Genomic DNA, 13,375 nt, shown 5'->3' on the forward strand with positions numbered 1-13,375 from the left:
ATTTGTCACAAATTATGTCTATGTAAATATATTATGTTGTTAAATTCGTACAAAATCAATAAAAGAGTAGATCAAAATAAATGTAATTGAATTCATCTTTTATAGTAACAAATTTCATTTTTTTTTTATTTTTGAGATGTGACCACCAACTACAAGTACAAATTTTAAATGTATCTTTTGTGTATGCTATGGTATGTTCGGCATGAAATCCAAAAAATATTTCCTAGGAAAACAAATTGTTCTTTCACTTATTTTCTTGTGTTCGGTATGCAAGTAGACAAATATTTTCTAAAAGCATTTGTATATATTTAACACAAAACAATGAGAACAAATAAAATAAGGCGGTGGGGGTGGGCGTGGGGGGTGTAGGTTGGGGGTAGGGCAGGGGTCAGGGTAAGAAAAAGTTTTGAATTTTTGGGTGGGATAAGAACAAAGTTTGAAATTTTCTAAAAAAGAAATTTAAAAAAAAAAAAATTGGAGGGGGGTCGGAGGTGAAATTAAATAATGTAGGGTAGAGGGTAAAATAAGATAATATAATATTAAATAAGGACATAATTGAAAAAAAATAAGTAAATCATGGGATACACCAAATCTGTGGTTACATAAAGTGAGACTTTTCATGGCTATCAAACAATTGAAATTAAACCATAACATACCATATATTGTAAGGAACAATCAAAACAAACATGATTCTTCTAGTAATCATACCATACCATATCATGGGAAACCACCATCCAAATAGAGTGTAAGAGAATCAATTTTCTTTTGATTATTTCTTAAAATGTATGATATGATATGATATGGTTTGATTTCATAGTTTGGTAACTATGAAAACCCTCATTTATGTAACCACTGATTTGGTGATATCCCATGATTTTCTATTTTTTTTTCAAATATGCCCTTACTTGATATTATATAATTTTATTTTACTCTTTACCCTATATTATTGAACTCTACCCCCTACCCCTACCCCCAAAAAAATTATTTTATTTTATTTTTTAAATTTACTTTCTTTGAAAATTTCAAATGAAAATTCTTATCCCACCCCCTACCCCGACCTGACCCCACCCCCTCCCAAACCCCCACTCCGATTTGTTTTTTAAAAAACTTTCAAAACTTTTTTCTTACCCCCTCACCTCCCTAACCTGGCCCCCACTATCTACCAGCCCCCCTCCCCCCACCAATTTTTTTTAAAAAAAAAGTATTTCAAAATTTTTTCTTACCACAAATGTTTTTTAAAATGTATGGTATGGTATGTTCAATTTATACAAATGCTTTTACAAAATATTTTTCCACTTGCGTAACAAACACAAGAAAATAAGTAAGAAACATCTTGTTTTCCTAGAAAATGTTCCACCATACCAAACACACCCATAGCAATACACAAAAGATGCATTCCAACATTGTACTTGTCATTGGTGGTCACGTCTCAAAACACTAAAAAGAAATCAAATTTGTTACTATCAAAAAATTGAAGATTACATTTATTTTTATCTACTCTTATATTGATTTTGTTAGAATTTACTTGAATTTAACAAACTTAATATATTTACATTGCATAATTGTAACAAATTAGCATGATGAAAATTATATTAAATTATTTTATTAATAATTATTAATAAATATAACATTTATAATAATTAAGGAAATTTTAGTAAACTTACTAGTTACAATACAGTACCACACCATCAAACCAAACAACAAAGTATTGTATTGTACTATAATGTACAGTACCAAATCGTACAGTACCATACATTATGAAATCATGGGAAACCAACATCCAAACCAAGTGTAAGATTCCCCATTTAAAAAAGGCAAAAAGGGAAGTAGCATTAAACAGAAGTTGAGACCAAAAGTAGCATTTCTTTGAAGCTGAATTGCAGAGTAAAACAAAGTTTTCAACTACATAAATAAAGAAATAAGGAAAAACACAACGGCGCAGAATGCATAGAACTTCAAGCAATCCCCGAAAATAATTGGGGAATGGCATGTGAAACTATATATTTAGTCTAGAGAGATTTTTCAAAAACGATCCCAACTAATCACCAAAAGTGTAGTACCTAGCATGGAAGTTCAGACTGATAAGTACCATCTATATGGCATTTACAGGGACTCAACCATGTCAAATTTTGTGCTCTTCTTTTTCTTATTAACGATAGATACCATTCTAGAACCTCTAGTTCAGTTTCGGAAGAGATATCAGCAATTCAGACTTCTAAATCGCAGATGCAATTGAGCAGGTTATCACTTCCACCAAAGTAAATTCAGGACCAAGGCTTATGCTATTGATGCAACCACAGAGCAGGCCTCAAAACAAGTAGTGCGGCAGAACTGAACTATGGTGTTTTAGTAAATCACAAGCTCAGGAAAAAAATGACAAGACAAGCATGCCTTGATAAAACGTACATCATGAACACATGTCGACGCTATCTACATATCTAAAATAGTTCGAGTAGCTGGGTAATTGTGGCACAGGAGCTCTTCTAAGAAAAATACACAAAAAGTTATTTTAGTAACGTTGATCCACGCTAAACACGATCCTTAGCCGAATGAAAATGTTTTTTAGTTCATAAACTGTATTGAGGCAGGAAACCAAATATTTTGATACACACAAACAACATAACTCTAATGGTAGATAGATTCTAATCAATACAAGTCTAATACATGTGGGAATAGTGTAGAACACATGAGCGAAGCCTAAATACATATAAAAAGATGCAACTTTTTTTCAGTGAAGACATTAGAGCGAAAGGAGAGATTACAAAAGGATCAACAACCACTTTAGCAAAGAAACTATGGAAATATACCTTCCCTTTGAGGATACAACAAGGTGGGATGGATTGTCCAAAAACAGATTTATTTTCTGAAGCTTCTCTTCACAATCTACCACGATAATGCCTTGTGCGTAGGGCATATATGACGGGCAGGGAGAAATACATGCTTGTGACCAAACAGAAGTATGCTCATGTATGAAATCTCTCAATGCTGAAGGCAACAAGTTTCTCTCCAAGTTCTCGACTAGCATGACATGGTAATTTGAAAATTGCCCTCCTAGATCTTTATCATGATCCCGGTGCCTGCTATAGTCTGTTGCTGCAGTTCAGAACGAAGAACTTAAAAAAGTGCAATAACCACATTGTAACAGGTGATGGAGTTCAGCAGCACACCTTCTGTTATACAGCTCACGTTAACCACATTCTTGGCACTGCTAATACCCTACAGGGAAAGGAAGAGGAGAATGATTTAGGCACATGCATCATCACTCAAATTAATGACTTATTAGCTGATAACTTGCCTTAAAGGACGAATCTGACTTTTGTGCAGAAGACAAGTATCTGACTCTTTTAGTACGTGACAATCCTTGGGATGCTGAATTGTCTTGCTCAGATGTAGAAGTTGACTCCCCAGAGGATTTTCTGAGTTTCTGGTCTGCCAATTCCACGAAAGAGGCTAGTCTCGGATCAACTTGGGATGTGCCTTTGATGATGCATATGCCTTCAATTCCAGAATTAGTCAAGTCATCCTTTTTTGGGCCATGAAGCCAGGCTAATACAAAGGTACATAAACACTCCTCCACTCCATTGTGAAATGAATGGTTCTCGTTGTGGATCTACCAAAGAGCGGAAGAAAAAAATTAGAAGCAAGTGAATCAAGCCAATGAACTAAAATGAATTAGTATCCCTCTTCTTTCCTTTTTGAGCCTTGCTACTTTTCTTTATATGTTATGACAAACCCACATTTAGAGCAACAAAATAAAAGTAAATACAGAAAAAAGAAAGTAAAAGAACAAACTTTAATGAGGTTCAGCAAATATGTCGGCATCTCAAGAAAGATGGTAAGAAAACTACACTACGCTGAAAAGAACAACAGCAAGAGTCTTTTTTCCAAATTCTTCGAAACCTTAGTCCCCAATATGTTCACAAACCCACCTGCTAAATTGTCTCACACTCTTCCTCTTTCTTCTTCTCTTCCTTTCACACCCTAAACTTTAAAGAAACACTCCTTGACGCTAGAACGAAAATATTGCCCTTTAAAGAAAAAAAAATGTATATAATCACAATAATGAAATACTGAGCAAAGAGCCTGCAATATCTTATTTACACCAATTACCACAAAATTCAACCCACATCAGCAATTTTTCCCTCTTTTCCTTTACTTGCATTCCTCCATTATTTTGTGGTAGTCTTGTTGTTGTTACTATCTTGTTGTTTTGTTACTACCTATTGTTTTTTGCATTTATATTACGTCTTTTTCTAGATTGTTTTTGTCTTCCACTAAGGGTGTATCGGAAACAACCTCTCCACCTCATCTCTAAGGTAGCAACACGTCGTAAAGCAATATACAGAAGAGATTGTTGATTCTTTTATTAATAATGAGTAAGGTATTTATACAAGAGGGTGGATCCTTAAGGATCAGGAAAGAAAGCTGCACAATCAATCAAAATAAATGAGAATCTTTACCATTATGAATATGCTAAAACGGGAAAACTACATTTGTAAATAAGGAGAGAAAATCATTCACAATCCTTCAAAGATATATCTCTAATATGCCCCGCAAGATGGTAGGTCGATTAGAGATACCAATCTTGAAACGTATCAACTCAAAAGAACTGGTGAGACGAGATTTTGTGAGCATATCAGCTAGTTGGTCCTTCGATGATACATGTGAAAACCGTAGGAGACCTTGTTGGACTAATTTACGGACAAAATGATAATCAAGATCAATGTGCTTCATGCGAGAGTGGAACACAGGGTTAGCACAAACATATGTAGCACTAAGATTATCGCAGTAGATGACCGGTGGCTGAGCGGGAGTAATCGATAACTCCTTGAGAAGATTACGCACCCAACAAAGTTTTTGTTCATCAGTGGTAGAGGCAATGGCCCTGTATTGTATTATGCCTTTGTCGAAGATCGAGCTACAACTCGTTTCTTAGAACTCCATAAGGCTAGAGGACTGCCAAGAAACACAACATAGCCTATAGTAGACGAGAGATCATCGCCATCACCAGCACAATCAGAGTCCAAAAATGCATGAAGCAAGAGAGGAGAGTCTTTCTGAAGAAAGAGACTACGGTCTGAAGTCCCAGCTAGATAGCGCAAGACACATTTTACCATGGTCCAATGAGTATGGGACAGCTTGTAACGACTTGATTTTTGTGAATTATTCATTTCTGTATGATTTGACCATTTACCCCTCCCCGTGGTTGCTTTGTGGTATTTCTGGGTGGGGGATGTTTGGCATGGTTCCAATGCATTTCGATGTGATTTGTGCGAGTTTGCAGTTTTTGGAGGTTATAAAAGCTTCATAGTTGACTTCGGTCAACTTTTATTGTTCTGTGGATCGAATGGCAAAACGGACAGCGCTAGCAGATCCAGAACACCGATTTTAGGTTGGTAACATAGTTGGTGTGGTTTTATAGCTTTTGTATCTCATTTTGACCCTCGATTCAGAGAGTTGTGAAATTGGATCACGGGGATCAATTTTGTGAAAACGACGTTTTTTCGAAAATCTTATATCGTCATTGAGTCTAGAGCATCGAATTTGATAGGGTAGCATATTCTCTAGCTGGTGCAGCCGCTTAAGCGGCCTGACTGCCAGAAGTGGGTATCGCGTAAGCGAGTACCTTATCGCGTAAGCGACTGCGGCTTAAGCGACAAGGGGATCAGTTACGCGACACTTGTGCAGCCCAGTGAGTATCGCGAAAGCGACACTTGGTCGCTTAAGCGATGCCTGGTGATATATACATTCGTTTTTCTCAATTTTTCACCATTTTTGAAACTTGGGACTTCGAGTTTTAAAATTTTTAGGTGATTTCTTCCATTTTCAAGTTTGGGTAAATTCCAAATCTCTATTTCAATTATGTTTCTTCAATTCCTGTCATTTAAAGCTTGTTAAAAACTCGATTTCAAAAGTGAAATTTGGGAATTTTGGCCCGAAAAGCCCAAATTTGATATTTCTTCAATTTAAACCCCGGGTGGGCAACCTGTTGATTAAGTAGGCAGCAGCAATGAAGGCATAAGACCAGAACTTTAGAGGAACATTGGCAATTGTGTAATAATGTGATACCTATCTCCACAACATAGCGATGACAACGCTCGGTAGTGGCATTGTGTTCAAGTGTGTAAGGAGGAGTAAGAACATAGGATATCCCATTCTCTTCAAAGAATGAACGGAGATGACAAATTCTCCGCCATTGTAGTGAAGGCATAAGACCAGAACTTTAGAGGAAGATTGGCATTTATGTAATAATGTGATACCTATCTCCACAACATGGCGATGACGACGCTCGGTAGTGGAATTGTTTTCAAGTGTGTAGGGGGGAGGAAGAAAATGGGAAATCCCATTCTCTTCAAAGAATGAACGGAGATGACGAAATTTTTTGCCATTGTCAGAGTAAAAGCATATTATGGGCTTTTGAAACATTTTCTCAACAGTTCGTTTGAATTTTGGAAACACAATTGAAACATCAGATTTTATCTTTAAAGGAAATAGCCAGATATATTTCGTATAATGATCTACAAATATTAAATAATATTGCAAACCATCAATAGAAACTTCTGGTGCAGCACCCCAAACATCCGAATAAATATATTCTTAAGGAGAACTTTGTATCAGGGATTTATAAAACGAAGTCTTATGCATTTTATTGCATTTACAAGCATTGCAAAAAAAATCTTCTCTAAAGATGAAATATTCAAAAGCTTCAAAATATGATAAAGAGGAATGAAGGGATGCCCAAGATGTCGATGCCAGTTGGGAGCAGTGGTGATGGAAGTGGTGTTGACTTAAGCATTAGATATAGCTTGGAGGGAAAAATTGTATGGCCATAGGTATACACCGCCCTTACGCTTCCCTGCTACCAGTGGTGTCCCCGTACAATAGAACTTCACAACAAATGTGTAAGGTAAGAAGTTAACCAAGACATAATTATCACTACACTATTTATAAACAGAGATGAGATTCTTTTTCATATGAGGCACACATAAAACATTAGTTAAATTGAGAGGGGTAGAGGAAGAGGGTAGAAGAGTAGATCCTATATGGGTAATTTTGTGTCTTACCGTACGCAAGCATGGCATCCTCAGTACTATCACATTCAGAGTGAAGAGAAAGGTTTTATCAGCCTTGTGTAACATGGTGCGAGGCAGCAGAATCAACAAGCCAATTTGGATCCGCATTGGTGGACTGTGAAGCAAAGTTGGCTTTGGGCTGCTGATAGCTGGATCGGTTGAAGTTGCTGGAAAAACCACTAGATTTGGTACCTTTGACAGCAGAAAGAATGGAAAGTAATTTTCTGCATTGCTTGACATGATAGCCAGGTTTGTCGCATAATTAACAAGTGACCCTAGGTCGATTGTTTTGTCCACCATAATGGCCCCTTCGATTGCTGCCATTTCCATTCCTATTGGAAGGAGGGAAATTCCTTTGATTGGAACGTGAGTTATTGGTATTTCGATTGTAATTCCGGTTAGTGCATGCAGGAGGTTTAGCAACAAAGTTTGCCATGATTGGCGCCATGGTTTGTGATGAACGACGAGTCAAATAAGCTTCAAAGTCGATCAATTTTTCAAGAAGCTCTTGAAAGGTTATGGTTGTTTCACGAGCACGAAGTGCAGAGGCAATACTATCATACTCGGAAGGAAGGCCATGTACACCATGAAGGAAAACTTCATCAGCAGATATATAAAAAGTAACTGAAGCGAGCTTGGCACATATCTCTTTGATTTTCTGCGAATACACAGTGACGGAGGGATTTCCCTTTTGAATAATATTCAAGTCTTCTTTCAGGCTCATTATACAAGCACGCAACGGCTTGCCATAAGTCATGGCAAGGTTTTGCCAAAGTGCATAACAAGTTTTATCATCTGTAACAAAGGGTATAATTTCTGGTTAAAGGGGATGTTACCAAAGCACTTCTAATTAGATGATGCTGTCATTTATTATCAGAGGAAGTTGTGGTGGATGGTGGTTCATTTATGAACGGATGAAAATCATAGGTAGTAAGCAGACACTGATATTGCCAAGATTGGTAATTGGTGGTGGTGAGTTCCAATTGGGCTTGGACGACAGCATTAATTGAAATAAGTTGGTCATTGTTGTTCAAGGAGATGATGTTAGAGGATGCCACAATATTTTGCGAAGACAGAATGGTTTGATGGTTAGTCGATGGAGTAGTTTGGCTTTCGGGTGTTGACGTTTGGTTTGTTGGGGTTGTGTGAGAATCAGAGGTGCTACTTGAGGGGAAAAAAAGGAATTACTGGCTAAAAAAACTTGTTGGTTGTGAAGCACAATAACCCTAAATCCTAATACCATAAAGCAATTTACTGAAGAGATTGAAGAGATTGTTGATTCTTTTATTAATAATGAGTAAGGTATTTGTAGAAGAGGGAAAGAAATCTGTACAATCAATCAAAATAAATGAGAATCTTTACAGTTATGAATATGCTAAAATGGGAAAACTAAATCTACAAATAAGGAGAGAAAATTATTCACAATCCCTCTAAGATATATCTCTAACACGTCGTACACTCTACCTTTCCCAGACCTCACTTTGTTGCTGTTACTTGAATTTCTCCATTATCAACAAGGAATTATCTCAGCATACCGTCTTGCCAAATTACACTCACAAGGCATCTCACCTAGTACTGCCAACTCCAACTGAGTCTTGGCAATGCCTATTCTTACTAACCAAAACTGTCTTGATCATAATATCAAGTAAATAGAAATTTATAGAAACCTTTTGACAACTACAATACCCCTGGATACAATCTCTCTACTGAAGTGATATTTAACATCAATAAGTGTTGTACACTCATGACACACTCAATTCTTTGTGAGATGAATGACACTCCGGCGGTAACAAAGTATTGGTACCTCGTTCTTTTTTAGCCTGAGTTCAGTCACCTGGCCACAACAGCTGCTTATCAGCCTAAATTCATTCATCAACCTGTGGCCAAATAATGTTTTTATTGCATCTGTAAGAGAGTCACTTATTCAGACTCTGTGATAGACAATGCAACTTTAGTTTGCAAAGTTGCATTCCAATGAATATCACCAGTCACCGCCACAATGAGTAAACAAGTAGCCTGTTAAAGATCTCCTCTATACAAGTCCACAACAAAGACTGAATGTGTTATCTTGCTTTTGTTGAATGTCAGACCAATATCTGTACTACTCTTCAAATATCTCAAAATCCATTTCACTGTTTACTACAGCTCAAAATTCATTTCACTTTTTTCTATTGCACTTTTCAAGGACATGCCATATATCTACTCACCTGAGGTGGATGTAGGCTTTAAGATATGGGTTCACCAGAACCTCGTAGTTTTGGCCCATACCCTGTATATGTGCTAAGAAATTCACTAAATATGGAGAAAAATTAAACTCAGAACTCATTACTAGCACTTGAGATCGACCATAACCTACAATCGCCAGACCATGGATCCATCTCCGCTACTCACCACACTAACAACATATAACATGTTAGGACACTGCACAGTATACAATACTATCCTATCAGGGCATATATTTCAGCTTTATTCTTATTGTAAGACCCTTATTCTCTATGGTGCTTCTCCATAATTCAAGAATTGGGTTAACACCCTCGCTAGATTCATCTATTAACACATTATCATCTGCGTGTAGCATATACAGTGGATCACACCCTATATATCTTTACTTAACTCCTTTAACTAAAGTACGCAACCCATAGTTATGGAAGATCCCTCTGTATCTCCAAATACTGTTCTCACACTAGGAAAGGCTCATTCATACATATCCTTCAGTAATTTTTGTTGTAACTCGTCAATCACATAAAGTTAAAACATTCTTCTTTCTTGCTTCTTTTGATATTTGAAAAGGCAAAGAAGATTACTTGCAATTGTTGATAACAATGAAATAAACACTCGATTTACAGCTGAAGCATATCAAAAGAAAATTATATGGGCCATGAACATATAGTACTTTTTAAATTTTGCTCTAGTGAGCTTATAACTCTATATGTTGGAGTCCCACATCATTCACAAAATGGGAATTTAGTCTCCTTATATAGTCTTGGGCAAGCCTCCCCCCCCCCTCTGAGCTAGCTTTTGGGGTTTGAATTAGGCCCAAGATCTATTTATTTACATGGTATCATAGACAGTCCCATCCCGATTCATTATTTCCGATGTTGGGCCCCTTGTCTTATACTGTTCATGTTTCAGATGTCCCTTGAGTGTGCCAAGACGTTGGAATCTCACATCATTCACGGGATGGGAATTTGGTCTCCTTATACAGTCTTGGATAATTCTCCCTACATGAGTTAACGCTTGAGGTTGTGTTGGACCCGAGATCCATATCTTTACACTATACGACTTAAAATACTGCTTGAACCCCAAATTAGTTGTGATCAACCACATGAATCCTCTATATCCTTGATTTCAAAGGATTCATCATAGTTAGACTATGCCAACCTACCTCTACCTTCCTCCCTTATCCATGCTTAGGACCTGCAATGCTAAAAGACAACATATGCGAGTTCATTATTTCATTATCACTGTAAGGAAGTTTAATACCAAGTAATATTAATCAAGGTGTCTCAATCCTGAATTAGTTGTGATCAATCACAAAATCGTCAATATCCATGAATTCAAAGGTTCATCATAGTTAGACTATGTCAACCTACCACACCTCACCTTCCTCCTTTAATTCCATGACTAGGACCTCTACGCTTAAAGAATATTTAGATAAATTTCTGAAAAGGCTTAATACATAACAAGGCCCTTAAACTTGTCAGGATATTCCATGTAGACACTCGAACTAAGTATGTTTCAATTAAACACCTCAACTCCTAATAAAGTATTCCAAATATACACTTTCAGTTTAAATTTTGGAAATATTTTTGTGTGTTGTACATTCGCCTATTTAAGTAGTTAAATTAACCGCATAAAATATGTCATCTCTTTCAATTATATGCATTTTCCTTAATAAGCAGTAAATCCCCATATATTTTCGACTTGAATTGGATGTGTATACTTAAAAAGATGAGATATTTTAAGAGATAGTTTACATATCTAATAGACGAATGAAAACACGCGCAAAAAATTTTCAAGAATTTGAATAGGAAGTGTCTAATTGGAACAACCAATTAGGAGGTAAGATTGTCAAGTTTGGAGCTGACTATGTATTAAACCTTCTGAAAACCTACGCTCATACTCAACATCTGGAACTGCGAATTTGACGATTTGACAGCATTAGAATGCAATAGAAATAGTTACCTTCATTATACATCTGAAATTGTTTTCTCACATACTCCCTCCTATCCAAAATAGTTGACACGTTTCGCCTCTCGAGAGTTAATTTGACTATTTTCCAATGCTAAATTAGATTAGTTAATCGCGAAAAACACATCTAAAGTATTCTGGATTTTTGAGTTCCATACCTGAACTACTAGGTGTGAGAAGTTTCTAGCTGAACTACAACAATTTTTTATCAAAACACACCTGAACTATTAAGTATTAATTGTTCACTTTTCCTACCTGAAAGTTTAGATACGAAACTCAAACAATTAATAGCATAGGTACGAAACTTTAAAAAATTGGATATTTTAGGTGTGTTTTCACCTTTAGCACTATTTTAAATATAAAATTTGGATATTCAAAAACTATAACAAAAGTTCTACAAATTACAATTTTTTCGAAAATATAAATTCAAAATTTTTAGACTTGAAACAGAACACAACTCACCGTTTCAACAACGGCATCGTAGAAGAGCATATCATCTCCACCGAAAGTACTACAAGCCGCACAAACACTCATCCCTTCTCTAATACTACCACATTCGTTATCCTGCATTTGCAGCGAGATATTCCTAAACCATCCTACAAAATCGCCGATTTCCTTCTTCGATTTGAACTCCTTCACATCGAATTTCACGCCAAAAGTATCTGGAGAACCCTCGAATTTCACCGTCATTGTTTCGCCCTAAAGTATGACTAGTATGCCGTAAAAGGCGTCGTCGCCTTCGTACCGGTACTCTAAATCGTATTTCGGAGGTTTTCCAGCAGGTTTTTTCATTTTCCGGTGATATTTGGCGATAGTTCAGATATGAAACTCTATAAAATTGGATATTTTAGGTATGTTTTCACCATTCACAATATTTTAAATATAAAATTTGAATATTCAAAAACTAACAAAAGTTATACAAATTACAATTTTTCAAGAAATATATATACTGAAATATAAATTCAAACTTTTAGACTTCAAAACAAAACAAAAAAGAAAAACTCACCGCTTCAACAATGGCATCGTAGAAGAGCATATCATCACCACCGAAAGCACTACAAGCCGCACAAACAATCATCCCTTCTTTAATACTATTACATTCGTTATCCTGCATTTGCAGCAAGATATTCCTAAACCTTCCTACTTCGCGTCAATTTCCTCCTTCACGTCGAATTTCACGTCAAAAGTATCCGGATAACCCTCGAATTTCACCGTCATTGTTTCACAGGTAAGTATGACTAGTACGCCGTACCAGACATCGCCGCCTTTGTACCGGTAGTCTAAATCGTATTTCGACGGTTTTCCGGCGGGTTTTTTCATTTTCCGGCGTAGTTGGTGATAGTCAAGGTATGAAACTTTAAAAAATTGGATATTTTAGGTTTGTTTTCACCTTTCGCACTATTTTAAATACAAAATTTGTATATTCAAAAACTTCAACAAAAGTTCTACAAATTACAATTTTTCACAAATATAAATTCAAAACTTTTAGACTTGAAACAGAACAAAAAAACTCACCGCCTCAACAACGGCATCGTAGAAGAGCATATCATCTCCACCAAAAGCACTACAAGCCGCACAAACAAACATCCCTTCTTTAATACTACCACATTCGCTATCCTGCATCTGCGGCGAGATATTCCTAAACCTTCCTAAAAAATCGTCGATTTCCTCCTTCGATTTGAACTCCTTCGCATCGAATTTCACGTCAAAAGTATCCGGATAACCTTCGAATTTCACCGTCATTGTTTCACCGGTAAGTATGACTAGTACGCCGTACCAGGCATCGTCGCCTCTGTTCCGGTACTCTAAATCGTATTTCGACGGTTTTCCGGCGGATTTTTTCATTTTCCGGTGAAGAATGTTCTGGAAGATTCGAGTGTGTTTGGGTATATTTAAATTTATAGGGTGGAGAAGGAGGGTGTACTGGGAAAATGGAATTTATAGTGTGGTTGATGAGCTGGGAAATGTCAGCAGGAGTGGTGATGGTAGTCTACGTAGCTTTTTCTGTTTTTATTTTCTTTTTTTTTTTTGGGAAAAGGTCAATTTTCCTCGATAATATAAAAAGGTAAAAAATTGTTTTTACTCCCAAATTTTGATTTAAGAATCGTATC

The 13,375-nt window shown here is 36.4% G+C and overlaps 1 protein-coding gene across 5 annotated transcripts in view; it reads right to left on the reverse strand.

Annotated features, from left to right (window-relative positions):
- LOC107842066 overlaps positions 1–13,375 on the reverse strand; it is a gene marked incomplete in the record, with an annotated part of 17,372 nt that extends 3,997 nt beyond the window's left edge. The window contains 4 exon segments of one of the 5 annotated variants that reach the window (XM_047396437.1): positions 2,808–3,087; positions 3,168–3,216; positions 3,296–3,610; positions 12,271–13,375. In XM_047396437.1, coding sequence (XP_047252393.1) covers positions 2,808–3,087; positions 3,168–3,216; positions 3,296–3,610; positions 12,271–12,378 — 752 coding nt within the window. 5 annotated transcript variants of the gene reach the window in all.

The sequence above is a fragment of the Capsicum annuum genome, chromosome 9 (genome assembly GCF_002878395.1).
Source record: "Capsicum annuum cultivar UCD-10X-F1 chromosome 9, UCD10Xv1.1, whole genome shotgun sequence".
NCBI lineage: Eukaryota > Viridiplantae > Streptophyta > Magnoliopsida > Solanales > Solanaceae > Capsicum > Capsicum annuum.